Below are 16980 nucleotides of genomic sequence, written 5' to 3' on the forward strand. Positions count from 1 at the left end.
TATATTATTGCAAGTACAAGCGACTCTTGTCTGGTAAAAACTAATGTTCTTATTCTCAAAATATTCTTCATAATTTTGCGTAACAAACTCATGTTAGAATTTTCTTATTACACGGTGTAAATAGTGCTATATATAAATATTTGAAGAATTCAAAGATAGAAAAACTTAAATATGTCAGAGAAAATAGTGTTTCAAAATTGGTCCACGAATATAAAAACCACTGTAACCATCTAGCGGTGAAATATTCGAATTAAATCGTCTCAAAAACCTCAAAATATCGCCGTCCAAAATACTGGAAAAACGCTCAAACTGGTAGACAATTGTTGCCAACAGTTGATTCATTTTTGGAAAATGATAATGGTGTCATCTGACACTGTTTTTCAGTATTATAACTTTTATATTTCATCACAGAGAGGCACCACCACTCTTTTCTTAAAAACATCCGACTATTGATAACAGTTGTCTACTAGTTTGAGTGTTTGCCACTATGTCAAATGGCGCTATTTTGAGGTTCTGGGAGGATTTTAGTTCGAGTATTTCACCACTACGTGGTTATAGTGTCTTTATATCCGTTGAGAGCCTATTTTTGAAAAACACAATTAATAATTAAACGTTATTATGGAAATCTGAAATATAGATCAGATGCACAGAATTATTAGATACATGGTTAAATCAAAACCTTATTGAGTCATTAGTATCCGAGATATTTGACTTAATCTATTTTTTAATTCCTTTGTCAACTAGATGTCGCTATTACGTTAAATATTTATTTTTTGCACAGTTTTCACCGAGAATTTTTGTACGATATAGATGCAGAAAATTCTTCAAAATATTTTGACAGCCTTTAATTGCAATATTTTATACTATCTTCGATTCACATATTTTTTATACAAGAATATGATTGGTGGAGCTTGTTTTAGAAAAGTCCAGAATTTAGCATGATTATGAGAATCTGAATCATAGTTCAACTATCAAAATATGTAAGATAAAAGTAGATCCATTATAAAAACTATCTGTACGTAAAAAAATATTTTGTACTAAAACAGAAAAAAAACAAAATACATACGTACATATACTGTCAAGTGTTGATCTTCCTGATGCCTTGAAAAACAAGTCAAATGACTGTAACAAATTCGATTTTGAACATATTTAATAAATACAGTAATAAAAGAAGATTCAAACTTGTTTCAACAATAAAAGTTACCAACATTGAATATAAAATAATATGCATACTTCAATTCATGAAACTACATTTTCACCACACGAGCTTATTTTTGGAAGTAAAGCAATAATTCCATCGGAATTTGTTAAGCAAAAAGTACCAAAAACTTTCATTGATTATTTAGACAATTTATTCACCAAATTAAGAGCTAGAGACTGCGCACACTATGACAACCCACACATAGAAGAAAAGCCACATACGTATATTAGTTTTAGAGGTTTACATCCGCTAAAACTGACGCTTTAATATCGAAGTGTGCAGTTTACAAATGGGAAATTTCGATTCCGAAAAGACTAAACTCGAGGACTTCGGTTGTCTAGTCAGGCGAAAAGTACAAGTCGAACATCGCGCCGAGTGTTTCAGACGGAGTGCCAGGCAAACGGATGCGCGAATAGAGTAGTAAAGTGAGACAAGCTACATTGGTCCTCAGTGTGACTTGTTTCGCTTGTAGTTGTGCTGATGTCATGTTCTCTTGCTTACTCGCCACTTCATCTCTTTGTCTAATACTGTGAGGGCAGCACTGTTTAGCTGTGAAGCGTCAACCAATCAAGAGGAGAAGCAGTTTCTCTACCTGCTTCATAATTCTAAGCCGGTTGCCCCCGCCTTGGCTTACTATAGTGAAGCACTATATACTTATTTGTAATCATGGCGCGCGGTAGTAGTGCAGGCTTTGACAGGCATATTACGATATTTTCGCCAGAAGGACGGCTTTATCAAGTGGGTAAGATCCGCAAAATCATTTTACAAACGTCAGCAATTCATTGTGAATTATTTTATCAACATCATTCATATTATTCACTAAGAAACAAACCGATTCTTGAACCGGGAATCATGACATGGCGTGATCTGCAGTTTTGAACTTACTGACAAACTATTTACGAAATGAATATTTTACAGAATATGCGTTTAAAGCAATAAATCAAGGTGGTTTGACATCCGTTGCTGTTAAAGGAGTCGACACTGCCGTTTTTGCGACTCAGAGAAAAGTGCCTGTAAGATAACCTACACTAACTTATTATTTCTCACAAATCCCCCCCTATTTTAATTCGTTTGTGTTATTTATTCAATGTATACATTTGCCTACAGGATAAACTGCTTGATGCATCTAGTGTGACACATATTTTTCAACTTACCGAACACATAGGATGCCTTATGACTGGCATGATAGGTGAGTAAAATTATTGTAATACAATATTTGCGAGTACTAGAGCGTACTTTCTATTTCAGCTGACAGTAGATCTCAGGTGCAACGTGCTCGTTATGAAGCAGCACATTTCGGATACAAGTATGAGTATGAAATTCCTGTTGACGCACTGTGTCGTCGTATTGCTGACATCAGTCAAGTATACACGCAAAATGCAGAGATGAGACCACATGGATGCTCCATGATGCTTATTTCATATGACAAAGAAAAGGGTCCCTGTGTTTATAAGGCTGATCCTGCTGGATATTTCTGTGGCTATAGAGCAATTTCTGTTGGTGCTAAACAGACAGAAGCTAATTCTTATCTTGAAAAAAAGTTAAAGAAAAAACAAAACTATGATTATGATGAAACAATACAATTAGCTATTACATGTTTATCCACTGTTCTATCTGTTGATTTCAAACCAACAGAGGTTGAGATTGGTGTGGTATCAAAGGACAATCCTAAATTCCGGTAATTATCATTTACATATAGATATTGCTTGATTATAATCGATTTTTGAAAAAATAGACTATCGCTGTGAACGTAATTTAGATCTTTTCTTTCGAAAAGCAAACCATAATTAGTGTATTTTATTGTTTCAGAACTTTAACAGAACAAGAAATTGATAAACACCTCACTGCAATTGCTGAGAAAGATTAATTATTTTATGTATAATTCAATACAAATAAATGTCATGTCATACTTAATATACATTTTTACTTCAATACTTTTAGGTATTCTAGGAAATTATATAATTGTTAATGGATGAATAAATCATACAGACTCCTGGCTTACATGAAAAAATTTATTTCCAGTGCATTGTCCTTAAAGTAAATTGAAAAATTAGAAAGTTCATAGAAAATTATTTGCCTGATGCTGTTGCCAGTGGATTTCGTAGAACTAAAATGACAGAGTCTCCTCTTAGGAACATTTTAGAAATGAATCTATCTTTGTTTACTGGTTTTGCCTGTAAAAAAACGATCATAAAATTTGATGATATAGGATATCTCAGTTGCATAAAACAAACTACATAATCTATTACTGCACCTTCTTTTTCCCTTTGCCTGTACGAGGCAGTTCAGTCCACATTTCTTTTACATTTTCCAAAACCATATTACAGTGCCTATCAAATGCTTTCACTCTCCCTAATAATTTTTTATTGTTTCTACAATTAATTAAAACTTGAGTGTTGTTTTTCACAGATTGAGTTAAGACTGAGAGTGGCCCAGTGTTGAATTCTTCTTCTTCTCGTTTTGCTAATTCCTCTGGAGTCATCTCAGATTTTGGTTTCGTTAAAGAAGACCTGTAAGAAAAATAATTTCAAAAGAATACTCTAACTCTAATCAAACAAAGTTAGGCGATATTGAATATAATTTACAATTACATTATTTATTTAATCGTTAATATTAATGATTATAATTGTAAGTATTAGAATTCTCTTCATTGTAAAATAAATATTTGAGAATATAATTAACAATAAATGATGATTCACTTCAAATTAGCACGTGATGATCAAATAATTAATATTTACAATCGGTAACTACCAGCTCATTTCGTCGATCAATTGAATCAATCGCAGTTTTTACATTTAAAAACATTTTTAAAACCATAAATAATAGTTATATAGTAAATATTAGAATCCAAACAAACAGTGGAGGTTATGTTACTTTCATTAAATACGTACATTATTACGACAGAAAATTTTGATAAAATACTTACATTTTTGTACTGTTTTTCTATGAATAGAAAGAACAACGGAAACTTTCTATTAACCGCTTCTTTTAATCAATACACACGGATTATTTTAAGCGTGACACAACAGACACTTTGCAGCAAACGTTTCGCGACCGCTACTTCTTTCGTTTGTGCGTTTTCTAATAGTAGGTTATGTTTCGCAAATTATTTTAGATCGTACAAAATATATATTTGCATGTCCTGAAAAGGTAATTTTAATGGAAATCGAAGATCTAATTGTTAATAAAATATTTTCATGTATTTATAAAATATGATGCTTTTGTGAGTGTTAATACGAAAATAAACATTGTGTACCTACATTAATATTTCAACAAAGCGTTCCACATTTTTTTCTAGGATTTTCTAGTGATCAAGTGCATACTATTTCGTAGATCATTATTGTTAATATATTTCGTATAGATTACGAAACAATAAAAAATGAAAACGACTCGCCAGAAAAAAGCAAGAAAGAATTTGGGATTTTTTATTAATAATTTCAAATTTAGATCACCGTTTCAGATCCTTATTGACGGTACATTTGCATTTGCTGCATTAGAGGTTTGTTTAAATGCAGTTCACTAAAAAGTTACAAAACTGTTTACAATATCAACTTATATTTTACTTGTACATAGAATAAATTCAATATACAAGATCAGTTATCAAAATATTTTCAAGCTGAAGTTAAATTATTAACAACATCATGTATAATTTTGGAGACAGAGAAACTTTGTTCCTTTTCTAAAACCATCACTGGTGCTATGCAAATAGTTAAACAATATCCTGTACATAAATGTGGACATGACAAAAATTCGATAACAGGAACGAAATGTTTGAAATCAATGGTTGGAAAAAATAACCCTTCTAGGTACTATAAGTTATTATATAGTATTTATAATTGATCGTTCATTATAGATATAATCATTTCTTTAATGAAATATCTTTCATTCTATCTAGATATATTGTAGCAACACAGGACAGGGAGCTTCAAGATCTGTTAAGAAAAATTCCAGGTGTACCAATAATATATTTACATGGTAAAGTTCCAACATTAGAAGCACCATCGCAAGCAAGTCATGATTATGCTCAAGGTATTCGTGATGGATTAGGCATGAGTACTTGGGAAAAAGAGAATATTAAAACCCTGAAAAAAGCAGCAGGCTTAGAAAGCAAAACAGAACAAAAGCTGAAAAAGAAGCGAAAGAAAAGTGGTCCCAATCCGCTTAGTTGCTTAAAAAAAAAGAAAAGCATACAAACAGAAGCCTCAAATAATACAAGAGTGATATCTGGAAAAATGAAGAAGAAGAAGAAAGTTAAGCTAGCTCCACACGTTATAGAAGCATTAGTTAATGAAATAAAAAATCAGTAGACAAAAATGAAGACGGATTGTTGAAGACTATGTACTTGCACGAATTAGATATAAGAATTTACGTAAATAAATTTCATTTTTATTCATAATATAATCGTCTTTCTTCAATTTATAAAATTAAAATAATCAGAATGGTATTGTGATATATTATTACTAATAAAAGGTGAGTTTACTTACGAATATAAAAGATGTTTTAAACTAAGAAGCAACTCTCATAGCGTAGCTAAGGCCAATATTTTTCGACTTTCGACCACCGAATCGTATCACATGTTGGTGAAACATATTTAATAGAAAAAAAAAACTATTACACAGGATATAATGTATGAAACAAAAACTATGAGCTTTGGGAAGACCTAACTGGATGGATGAATAAGAATTATTTGATCTTGAAAACGTTAAGGAAGTTGCTCCTTACTTTAATGTTAATGATAAAAATGTTACTCTTAAATACATAGAATATCACACAATTGTTTCATCTCTATCCGATAAAGAACACGATCTATTGGAAACGAATGTGACATTAAGGATGTTAGTTCAAGAGCGCACGAGCAGCCATCGTCAGCATTTTCATACGTCGAATAGAATTGTGGTTAGGATTAGCCGTGATGAATGCAGTCAATTGACTTTGTAAATTCATCAGAACTGTACCCATGTGCTCTCGTGTAACTGGATCGTTAGGATCCAAGTTTAATATTGCTTCCTCCAGCCACCTACAAAGAAATCATTTCTCAGAATATTTTAAAATATTCATAAAATAATTAAATGCGTATGTTCTTAAAGAGAAGCTTTACCTGTGTTTGAGTTCTGTACGATGTCCTAATTCTGCGGACAGTTGTTGCACAAGTGAAAGTATTACAGGTTGCTGTAAAATACATCTAGGACTCTGATCTGGCCCTACCGAAGAAAATACTCGGGAGGGTTCTGTTTTTTCACAAACTAATACTACTAATCCCAAGTCGCTTGCGCTTAGAGCTTGTTGAAAAGCAGCATTGAATTGTCCCCTCACGAGAAGGGACATGACCCGTAATTGAGCGTCGGCAACTGCAGGTACTGGTATAGCAGGAGTAGTTGCTCTAGAACTGCAAGGCAAATTAATCAATTACACTATGCAATACCAAAATATTCTTAATATTAACAAATGGACTTCTTGTAGATTAAAACAGATATAAAGCTCTGCACAGATTACCGTGCGTTTGTTATCTCGTTCAGTTGATGATTTAAATTATCTCTAATAGATTCACGAATAGTGCGCAACGTTCCTTCTTGTAGAGTAGATAATCCTCTATTTAATTCAGTTTGTAATTCTTTACGAACTAGCCCAGCTAACGCTTCACTCTGCTGTTCGTTTTGTTGTTGATATTGCTTGTCTGCGATTGCTTCCACCTTTTGGAGATCTGCAAAAATATTTCAATATCAGTTACCTACACAGATACACTGTATCTCCGTAAAAATTAATATTAAACACACTGGACATTTATTTAACATTTATGAATGAAAAATTTCTTACATTCTCGGGTACCTCTGACAAAGGCATCTTGGATCTGCTTGAACATCGCTTGGCACGCTTTCTCCATGCCTGGCAGAAGAACGTTTGTAAAGGCTTCTTTAAATGCGACATCTAATGCTGGTTTTGCTGCGTTCGCCGTCGCTAACGCGAGAGCATCCTTCACATGAGTGCTACTCATCAACTTAGTCAAATTCTCTTTTATAAGTTCATCTATCCGTGCGACATCTAATCTCAGTTGGTGCTTCAAAGTCTCCAGTGACCCTTTGACAATACGTGGTAATATTGTATTAATTTTATCTATTAACGTCGTCTCGAGTGCCATTTGATTGTATAGTGTTTGTTGCTCTAAAACAGTGTGCTGTTGAGCTGCCCTAGCTAAAGCAAATTCTACTTGCTGCGAGATTGGCGTTTCTTGCCGCAATCTAGCGCTTTCTGCACGTAACTCTTTTAATTCTCGTCCTTGCTCATCTATCAGCGCTATAACAGTCTCTAATTTATCTAGTATCTCGCGTGTGTTTAATTCGTTTGTCGTTTGCCACGTATTATTGATATCGGTGGTATTAAGTGTTGCGGATTTTACGTCGTCTTTCAATTTTTTCTTGTCTTCTTCCCCTGGGTAATTTTCAACTTCCTGCATCGCGTGCCTGCTCACATCCTTCAATAAAACGATAGGAATATTAGACCAGTCTCCATCGACCGCGCTGACGACTTCCGGCTTGTTTTCAACTTCTGGTTCTTCATCTAATTTCGTCAGAGCTAAAATTTCTCTGACTTCTCTGGATGGACTGCTACCGCTGCTAGCTGGAGTTTGTTCTTCCAACTCGCTGGTAGCCAGTGGAGGCTCTGTCGCATTTAGAGCTTGCACAGCTTGTGCCAGAGAGGGACTAGTAGACACGACTTCGTCCAATTCTGGGCTGCCAGGTCGAGAGTCCAATTCGCTGTTTTCTTTTTTAGCTGGCGAACTGAATGCGTCAGGAGTCATCAGATTTAATCCAGCATTGTGATTCGCAGTTGTCTCAATTGTAGCAGATAGCGAACGATCTTCTTCGCAATTCTCTCCTACAATTCCGTTATGATTGACAGTGCCCATCTCAGGTAGATCCTCGGAGTAGTCCAACGAATTATGAGTAAGTCTGTCCATGAGTCGTTTATTTTTCGTCAAGTCAGCCTTGAAGGCAATTTGGCACTCTTGTAATGATTTCGGTTGGACTAGATACATTTTGATTACAAGCTGTTCCTCCTCCTCTTCACAAGGCCGTAAGTCCTCTAATGATTCACTGGTAGGTCGTATTTTGCGCATACCAGCATCGACAATGCCGAAGCTTAATATCGGATATGGCAGAAGTAATCCTGATACTGTACTAACGGATGCCAATGACTGTTCACTGTCTTTTGTAAGACTCATTATATACAAGACTTCGTTGAATATATCTGATAATAAAAGATAGCCAGCACTGGGATCCAAAGCAGCTTTTAAAACAGGAAATTTGCCAGTGGAAGGAGTTGGTGCAAAATTGATAGTTTGCAGACAAGTCCACAGTTCACAAGACCAAATTTTTAACTCTGTATTGTTATCACACCCTGTTATGGCAAACCTCCAAAACTGTACACTGTAAATCAATAAAGTTTTATAAACAGTTATATGACTATATTTGCGATGAAGTTCCTACTACCACGCATCCGAGTATTCAAAATAGTGATACGAAAAATTGTTTAATAAATATTAATAATGATCACAGTTTTTTGAGGCACTTACTCAGGATGATACGTTTTGTGGTCGTCTAGGAAGAATAAACACGAGATAGGTCGTCCACTGTGCGGTCTCCAGTGATGCAAACAACGTGGTTGAGCTTGAGTGCCATGAGAATTCTCATGCAAGTAAACTTGATAGAATCTCACTTCTCCCTCAGAGCTAGCCGTGGCTAAAGCTGTGCCATCCGGACTGAAAGTTGCTTCAACGATTCTACCAGAATATTCATCAATTTCAAACATGCCTCCATTTTCCTTTGCTGCTGGATCAGTTGCCTATCATTCAGTCAAACAGTTGCATACTTTGTTCGCTTTTGTATGGATTTTATAATCTGTAAGTAAGGTTCACATTCACCTCTATTGTTTTGAATCTTGATGTAACAGTATTAACTGACCACAACTCTGCTTTTGAACCACGAGTTAAAACTAATAGTTTCGACACTTCATCCCCATCAGACATTACATCTTCAGGGATATAGGGACACCATATCACACGATGGTAAGTACTAGTATTTGCATCCACTCGTAATAATAAAGTGCATAACAATTCAGATGGTGTTGATTCGATGCTATGTATATAAAGATTTCCTAAATAGTCAACGCATGCTAGAATAGCATTTGCTACATGCGCGAATGCCAGATCTTGTATTGGTGCACACATCCCCCTTAATAAAACTCTCTGTTCCAATTCTGGATACATAACTCTTACACCTCCTCCAGTACCAACTAAATAATTTAAATACATTAATTTTTGAAAGAAAATATCCCAAATTTTCAATCAAATGCGAATTACCTATTAGTCCATACGCTAAATATTTTCCATACATATGAACTGCCAGTAGTTGATTTGAATAAAGACTAACATCCCAAAAATAGTCAACAATATTTTTTGACTTCACCTTTGAACTACCATGATTGTGACCTCCAGGTAAAGGAACAATAGTAACATCATTGCCATACAATTCTACCGAATGTTGGTCTTCTTGTCCACTAAACTCTCTAAACATAAATACAATCGTAAAAGATACTGGAATTTAGATTCATAACGAAATAATAATAAATAAACGAATTAACAAATGACACTTGTAGAATACAGATAAGATGATGCACAGTAGCCATATTATTTTTTATTCTGGATGTAGTGTGTATTACTTCATACATAAATGAGAGAAAACATAAAAACGTGGATTACGAAAATAAAGAATCATATAGAAAAATACAGGGAATTATCAATAAAAATAAAAGACAAAATCATATCGATGGTTTATTAAGTACTTACACTGTTTGATTACAGTGAAGATGCCGTACGTTATCTTCGCCTGTTTTGATCATTTTGCCGAATGATATCGCGTGTTCTGAAAAGTGGCAATGTTAATGGACGATTCGAAATCCAACCGGTGGCACGCCTGATAACGATATACATATTTCGCCGGTCTCACCTCACCTTTCCTCTGCAAAACTTGCCGGGATTGGAAAATCGTTTCTGACGATACACCGTCTGATGAAATGAACGACGCGTGTATTACCGTTTCATCTATAGGGCTGAATAACGTGTCTCATGAACCATAGTTCAGTAAAATTGTCAAAAGATGCCTAAAATGTCAGGCGGCCATCAGCCACTTGTCAGAAAAACAGACCGGAAGTGTATCGACGGTATTTTATATGGTCACAGACGAGAATATCTCGTCTACGTCATGATTCACGCTGTGTGGCGCTTCTTGTGAACCATGCTCTAACCATCAATCGGTATCACAGAATATTATATCAGAAGCAAATCTGCCATCTACATCTTTGATATTTGTGCCTTGAAATGTGGCGACCTTGATAATATATATATTATCTTTGTATGTAAACAAACCAACTATTTAAATTGATATTTCTGTTCCTTTCTATGGAACAGTCGATAAAGTGCGGTAATATTTGAATACGTTTAATAAATATATACAGTTTTATCTCAAAAAATTGATATTACTTTAGTAGAATTTGCAAAACCAATAGACCTTTATACAGAGTTACGAGTTATGTTTGTTAATTTATTATTTGCGATCAATATTCTTCTTTTCGAAAATTCAGATCGAAACTATTATACAAAAGTTGAACGAGTAAGTTGAAATGAAAAAGAAAACAGAGGCAGAGAGATTCGTGCAATGAGCAACGAATTATTTATAACAAGATTTACATATAAGCAACAAGTTTCTTGTAAACGATGCAACAAATTTATATTTTAACGCGAGTGCAATGTTATAAAGATAATGACAAATTACTAGTAAATATAAATTATTGTTAAATTGAAAGATATGCGTGATATTAAATATTTTTTGTTCAAATATAATACCTAGCGTTTCTTGTTGCCGTTTAAAGGGAGGTCTTTATCGTTATAGAAACTCAGACGAAATCGTGTATCGTAATTTACACTTTATTTCGTATATTACACTGTAATAGAGAGGCTTCTCTTCCCATACGCGACTATCTCTTGGAAAATGGCAGTAGTGCTCAAACATACGTAGACCCAAGACAACTGGCAGTAAAATTCATCTAATCCGAATACATTTTTTTTTTGTAATTGCGCTTAACGACTACGAGTCCGTGTGTTCTCCGAATGCAATTGTCCCCGACGAAGATCGATCTAAAGATAATCATTTTTACTCTGATCGCGTGGATATCTAATTACTCCGAAATGTCCGATGTTATCGAGATGTTCACGCGAGCTTCGTTCCAAAAAATGGCCTCCGTGTATTAATTGGACGTTCTACGAGAATTCTGTAATCCGTCGATATTACTGTCGCAGTAAAAATGAATTACCGAACTTTTAGGAAATGATTAAACTGCTAAGAGGAACGTTGCTCGCAGAACACCTTGTCTTATTTACTTGTTGCTTAGCTAAGCGCGTCCAACAGAAAAAGAAAAAGAGAAAATAATTGACGAGCACTATTGTCAATCTCAATACACGTTAGCTTCGTATACAGGGTGATCCATTTTAATCATTCATGTCGGCTGATGCGATAGCGAAGAGGGAAACGAGAGGACAGGTGGAAGAAGACGGGGGCGATTTCGTTCGTGTCATGGTTACAAATAGAATGCGTCACCCTGTATAATATATACCTTGTAACAGGAAGTTTGAATACTCGAAGAGAAAATAGAAGTATCTCTGTCCGGCGAAAGTATCTCGTATTTTGATTTTTAGAAAGAAAGTCCCATTACTCGTCCCAGGAAAGTATCATAGATTCTCGCGCCGTGCCCTGGAACACAATTCTTTTTTGATCTACCGGTCTTTCTCTTTTCCTTATATTGTAACACCGTATCATACAACGACAAGCACACTGAGACACTGCGCCAATCCAATAGAAAAACGATAATTTTAATTATTGTGCCAATAGTGTTCGCGGAATCGCGACGAGGGAGATCGACCAAAAAATCGTTTGGCTTTTTCGAACGTCGCGAGAATGAAAATCGTTTTATTCCAACACCTCCAATGTTTGTCTTTCTGTGCTGAAAACCGTGAAATCTTCAGCCTAAGAACGGCTCTTCCGAATACGATAATACACATTTTTACAACAATCGAATATACATATTTATATGATTTTGTTTGAAATTCTTGCTTTTCAATGTCTATAATGTTACAAAAATGTACAGGATGTCCCATAGTTATGTTAACACCCGGAAAGGAGTAATTCCTGAAGTGATTTGAAGTAACTTTTTCGTTAGAGAAAATACAATTCGCGGTTTTGTTTATTAGTTATTAACGAAAAACAGTGACCAATGAGAAGCGAGCTCGGCTGGCACGAGGTGGCCGAGTCAATCAGCGGAAGTGGGCTTCGGCCGCCCGTTGGTTCGGCCACCCCGTGCCAGCTGATCTCGCCTCTCATTGGTCACTGTTTTTGTTAATAACTAGTAAACAAAACCGCGGATTGTATTTTCTCTAAGAAAAAAGTTATTCCAAATGACCTGAGGAATCACTGCTTTCCAGGTGTTAACATAATTATGGGACACCCTGTATATTACTATATTCGAAGGTGTCAGTGCATTTGTAGAATCGTTTCCCATAGGGAACATTTCTACAGCTTTTACGGTAAACGCACAAAAAATTCTTAAAGTTAACAATTCAATTTCGCTTTCGTCTCAAGTTTCTTAAATGTTGGGGTTGATTAGGAGTCGCTAACAGCATAGAAAATATTGTTGATAGAAACAAGCGATGGCCGATTTCCCTCGCCCGAATTATATCGCTACTGAATAACGATTCAACGATCGTGACCTTAATGGCCGTATCATTATACGTAAGCGTAATATTTCGATTTGTCTAACGAGAGCAACTATGTATAATTAATTAGTCGATCGTGTTTATCGCTAGGGGATGGGATACGGGTAACTGTAATCACAAATGATAAATTTCACACGAATCTCTAAACGGTAGAAATTACATGTTCGAAAATTCGATTAACCTTTTGGGGACGAATATCGCGAGTTTCAAACAAACAATCTCATTAAAAAAAAAGAAGTAAAACGATCGGTAGATATTTTTTTAATGTTTAAGAGTTCGATGGACGACCGAGTTCTTTCGGAATAATATTTCGAGCAGGCCTCGTCCACAAAAGGTTGACTCACGAACAAAAGATTCCGAAGTCGAACGCAAGGGCTGGAAGGGGTTGAAGAAAGTCTACGCTTCGTTAAACGTTAAATGGATCTCAACGATGAGATGGTCCCTGCGGGATGTTAATTGGAATTGTATTTCTTTATTACATTCTCTGTGTGTTTGTTTCTTTATATATGTATGTATGTATGTATGTATGTATGTATGTATGTATGTATGTATGTATATATAAAAGCATGACACGCGAAGAGAAATTATCGGCACTTCACTATGCTTCCGAGAAGCGATGTCGAAGCGTGCTACTCGATAATTGCTACAACTTCTGAAAATACATTATGGCTCGTTACAATCTTCCTTGAATCTGCTAATCCAGCGTGAGAAAAAAGCTATAACGAGTGCTCGGAAACAAATCCAAACCGTGGACTTCGCGCAGCTAGTTTTCTGGAACTTTTATCAATATTATATTTTTATCGAGACCCAAAGTATTAACCATCGAATGAAAACAAATTAATTCATAAACTCGCGTAAGTGTCCACGGTTTAGCGACAACAGAATTAAAACAGTGTTTGAGTTAGGGATGACGGGAACCATGTTGTTGCTTACCTGCGCCACTCTCGGACGGAAAATTCGAAAAATGTTGCGTTAAATTATTCACGGAGAAATAGCTCTGCGGCGGGAGAATGAACGTAAAAATGAAGTTATAGCATTTCAGAGCACTCGCGACGATGAGTGTGCGTGGCTACGAGAAGATTACAAAATGGCGGTGGCGATCGTATTTATACTAATGTAAGTACGTGAAATGCTCGTCAAACCTCGGTCGCAAACAATAGTAGTACGAAAAGTTTTTTGTAAACTGCAATACTGATTAATACGTGACACGTTGGCTGATCCGATCTCGGTTAAATTCGATAATACATTGTCCCTAGTGTCTAACGATACGGTAGCGTTTCATCTTTGGGCCTTAATTAGTCGATCTAGCGGTACAGAATTATGAAACTCAAACGAATTATAGCTAAACGTTCTCTAATCTTACCGTCTAGTCAGCTTAAATTAAGTAAAGAAACGAAAATCGATCTCCGATTTCCAGATTTCCTGACCTAGAGATCTAAAGTTACGCTTCTCCCTTGTCCCTCTTCACATCTTGTACAGTTGCAATCACAATAACGTTGTTACGGTTAGCCTGCGCGCGATAGGTAACGCAAGGTACGATAGGTACATAACAAATAAATAGACGAAAACTTAACGAACTACCTATTTCAACAAAAGTGTACGCCATCGGTTTCAAGTATGCGAACAAATTGCACCGCATGCGCACCGTCTCGCTGATATGCTTACAATATATTGCTATCCAGCGCCTGGACAAATAAATAGACCGGACCAATAAATAAATAAATAAATAAATAAATAAATAAAGTCGATCACGAGTTACGTCTAAATGGTTACGACTAAGCTTCTGTACAAAAACCCTAATGTTAAGAGAGGAAAGTATAAGATCCTTTGATTGTTGGACGGAGTCGTGCAAAAAAGAGGAGCGATCTGAGAATTGCTTGCTCTGTATGTCGAGGGTGCCCGGACTGTTCACATAAATAAACACTTTTATTATAACATACGAGAAACGCGTTCGTCGTTCAATAACGTGTCCAGAAATTACCTAAATCCCGTTCTTATACCGATACTCCGATCATGATTATGTGAATGTCTATCGAGTTTCTTGGTCCATGAAGTGACAGGCTTCACTTTAAGACAATCGCATTAACCGTGGCTGACGCTTCGCCTATTTTTTTTCTATTTAGACACTGTAAAGTCTTCGACTTCTACCTATTTGCCTTGTAGAACGTACTTCTTATAACTGTTGAATCATGGATTGAAGATAATTTGTCGATTTAAAGAGTAAAGCATAATTTAACTTCTAACTATAAATATGATTCGATACCGAATAGTTATAGTAATTCAAAAGTAGTATTTTCAAAGATTCTGTCGTACGACCCATTCCAAAAAATCCTCCAAAATCGAAATGACGTGGTAAACGAGGCCGAAAACTGGAAAGCATTGAAAGTATTGGAACTTCTTTGACCCTCTCAGATAAATGATCGACGTAATTAATTTTCGTAGATGTAAGTCGTCGTGACCGAATCAGACGGTCCGCGCAACCTCGACTCAGGCGACAATCTTGTCCCCGTGGGAAAGAAAATCCTGGTGGCATTTCTGCTTGTCGTGCGAGGAGAAACAACGATCGTAGAAATTACAATTACGTCAGCCGGGTGATACTACTCACGCGATTATTCTCTTTTGCATGATACCGTGCAAATCGTTCGCTCGTGCACGGTCGACGGTAGACTCGAACTCGAAACAAAGGATACATCACACGGAATAGAAAACGACCGAGAGGCGTCGGACGTCTCTCGAGAGCCTACCGCCTGGTTTCCTAATTCTACGACGAAAGATGCTCTTCCATCCCTTTCGTTATCATTATTGTTCTCAAAAATACTGTACACAAGAATACCTAAGAGTTTACATCGAAGCTCGTCCATTGCCGCTCGAACGAGCACTGAAGCACTGTAATTACATACGCACGGGCGAACTGATACGCTTCTCTGTCTTGTCCCGTACAAGAAAAGATAAACGACGACGGGATAATGTTCAAGGTCTACTGGTCGAGCTCGGTTGCTCGTTCATCCGGGTCCCTCGGGGACGTTCACCTCCTCAGGAAACGGAAGAACCCGCGGCCCTTCTCCGGCGGTGGCGCCATCAGCATTGGGACTTGGTTCTTATGTGTTATGTGAATCTGAAACCATTTCGAAAAATGTTCAACGGTTTATCATCTACAACGTTCCAACATCCATTTGCGACTACAATAATTTCTCCCGGAAATGCCAAATTTTGGGTTGCTCTATGTAATTTATTGCCTATACACCTATGTAATTTATTGCTATGTCGATGAAAGCAACACAAAATGGTATGTTTGGGTGTGAGTCAGGTAAGAAAAAGCGCGGAGCTACAAGGTGCGTGGTCTCCAAATTGCCTTCAAATCGTGGCATGTGCCTCCGAATTGCCTTCGAATCGTGGCATGTGCCTCCGAATTGCCTTCGAATCGTGGCACGTGGCCTCTGAATTGCCTTTGATCGTGGCAAAAAATTAGAACTAAAAATCGTTTTTATTCTAGCGCTACTACGTATTCATATTAATGTACAACGGCATGCTGGCCGCTGCCTCTTTTGCCGGCTGTCCCGATTTTCTATAAAAACGAGCCACGAGGCTCGATGAATCGTGTCTTAGCACGACTTAGTAATCTCAGATCTGCGTGTTTCGATTCCGACTCCAAACATTTTTGGGAGAAATTACTGTATTCGTCTCCGTTAAACTTTGTCCCAAACAAACGATTCGACCCCTTGCCTTATTTCTTTCACAGCTACGATGACTAGAACTTCTTTGTCGTTAATAATTTCCTGTAAGAAAGATATAAAGATTTACTGCGTGCCCGCGTATACTCTAACGGTATAAATTATTAATGTCCATATTTAGTAAATACATACACTGTTTGGAACAATATAAGGCAAGCGGTTAACCATTTGTTTTTCTACAATGAAATTGTGTTCTCCGAATAACGTATTCATGAATCAATCGGAAC

At 36.3% G+C, this 16980-nt stretch overlaps 5 protein-coding genes across 7 annotated transcripts in view; 2 read left to right on the forward strand and 3 right to left on the reverse strand.

Moving 5' to 3' along the window:
- Positions 1 to 1783: 1783 nt before the first annotated feature.
- On the forward strand, positions 1784 to 3202 carry LOC143260788 (proteasome subunit alpha type-6). The gene is made up of 5 exons (XM_076527381.1): positions 1784 to 1943; positions 2120 to 2214; positions 2309 to 2390; positions 2450 to 2879; positions 3011 to 3202. The coding sequence occupies exons 1-5, from the start codon at positions 1868 to 1870 to the stop codon at positions 3066 to 3068; spliced, it is 741 nt and encodes a 246-aa protein (XP_076383496.1). The 5' UTR covers positions 1784 to 1867; the 3' UTR covers positions 3069 to 3202.
- On the reverse strand, positions 3200 to 4522 carry SmD2 (small ribonucleoprotein particle protein SmD2). 2 transcript variants are annotated; one of them, XM_076527383.1, is made up of 3 exons: positions 4462 to 4522; positions 3456 to 3711; positions 3200 to 3375 (listed from the first exon to the last, which is right to left on the reverse strand). In XM_076527383.1, coding segments are annotated over exons 1-3 (363 nt in total). In that variant the 5' UTR covers positions 4464 to 4522; the 3' UTR covers positions 3200 to 3270. The 2 variants fall into 2 exon arrangements, with proteins under 2 accessions (XP_076383498.1, XP_076383497.1); XM_076527382.1 differs by lacking the exon at positions 4462 to 4522 and adding an exon at positions 4128 to 4267.
- A 37-nt stretch (positions 4523 to 4559) lies between these two features.
- On the forward strand, positions 4560 to 5602 carry LOC143260787 (rRNA-processing protein UTP23 homolog). The gene is made up of 3 exons (XM_076527380.1): positions 4560 to 4700; positions 4775 to 5007; positions 5097 to 5602. The coding sequence occupies exons 1-3, from the start codon at positions 4581 to 4583 to the stop codon at positions 5506 to 5508; spliced, it is 765 nt and encodes a 254-aa protein (XP_076383495.1). The 5' UTR covers positions 4560 to 4580; the 3' UTR covers positions 5509 to 5602.
- Ge-1 (Enhancer of mRNA-decapping protein 4 homolog Ge-1) lies at positions 5566 to 10419 on the reverse strand. The gene is made up of 9 exons (XM_076527379.1): positions 10209 to 10419; positions 10044 to 10119; positions 9558 to 9763; positions 9120 to 9490; positions 8772 to 9040; positions 7016 to 8625; positions 6695 to 6902; positions 6300 to 6587; positions 5566 to 6218 (listed from the first exon to the last, which is right to left on the reverse strand). The coding sequence occupies exons 2-9, from the start codon at positions 10094 to 10096 to the stop codon at positions 6038 to 6040; spliced, it is 3186 nt and encodes a 1061-aa protein (XP_076383494.1). The 5' UTR covers positions 10097 to 10119; positions 10209 to 10419; the 3' UTR covers positions 5566 to 6037.
- A 740-nt stretch (positions 10420 to 11159) lies between these two features.
- The window catches only part of Dgk (diacyl glycerol kinase 1), a 194439-nt gene continuing 188618 nt past the window's right edge, over positions 11160 to 16980 (reverse strand). For both annotated transcript variants that reach the window (XM_076527392.1, XM_076527391.1), the window contains exon 18: positions 11160 to 16137. In XM_076527392.1, coding sequence (XP_076383507.1) covers positions 16048 to 16137 — 90 coding nt within the window. In that variant the 3' untranslated portion in view covers positions 11160 to 16047. The remainder of the gene's footprint in view (positions 16138 to 16980) is intronic.

This window comes from Megalopta genalis, chromosome 19 (genome assembly GCF_051020955.1).
Source record: "Megalopta genalis isolate 19385.01 chromosome 19, iyMegGena1_principal, whole genome shotgun sequence".
NCBI lineage: Eukaryota > Metazoa > Arthropoda > Insecta > Hymenoptera > Halictidae > Megalopta > Megalopta genalis.

Excerpts from the sequence above, each read along its gene's own strand:
- LOC143260788 (XM_076527381.1), top strand. The coding sequence starts at position 1,868 with ATGGCGCGCGGTAGTAGTGCAGGCTTTGACAGGCATATTACGATATTT. Across the intron at positions 2,215-2,308 it reads CGACTCAGAGAAAAGTGCCT|GATAAACTGCTTGATGCATC; the intron begins GTAAGATAACCT and ends ATTTGCCTACAG. Across the intron at positions 2,391-2,449 it reads CCTTATGACTGGCATGATAG|CTGACAGTAGATCTCAGGTG; the intron begins GTGAGTAAAATT and ends TTTCTATTTCAG.
- SmD2 (XM_076527383.1), bottom strand. Across the intron at positions 3,376-3,455 it reads CAGGCAAAGGGAAAAAGAAG|GCAAAACCAGTAAACAAAGA; the intron begins GTGCAGTAATAG and ends GTTTTTTTACAG.
- LOC143260787 (XM_076527380.1), top strand. The coding sequence starts at position 4,581 with ATGAAAACGACTCGCCAGAAAAAAGCAAGAAAGAATTTGGGATTTTTT. Across the intron at positions 4,701-4,774 it reads TTGCATTTGCTGCATTAGAG|AATAAATTCAATATACAAGA; the intron begins GTTTGTTTAAAT and ends ACTTGTACATAG. Across the intron at positions 5,008-5,096 it reads GGAAAAAATAACCCTTCTAG|ATATATTGTAGCAACACAGG; the intron begins GTACTATAAGTT and ends CATTCTATCTAG.
- Ge-1 (XM_076527379.1), bottom strand. The coding sequence starts at position 10,096 with ATGATCAAAACAGGCGAAGATAACGTACGGCATCTTCACTGTAATCAA. Across the intron at positions 9,041-9,119 it reads CAAGATTCAAAACAATAGAG|GCAACTGATCCAGCAGCAAA; the intron begins GTGAATGTGAAC and ends ACTGAATGATAG. Across the intron at positions 6,588-6,694 it reads AACGAGATAACAAACGCACG|TTCTAGAGCAACTACTCCTG; the intron begins GTAATCTGTGCA and ends TTTGCCTTGCAG.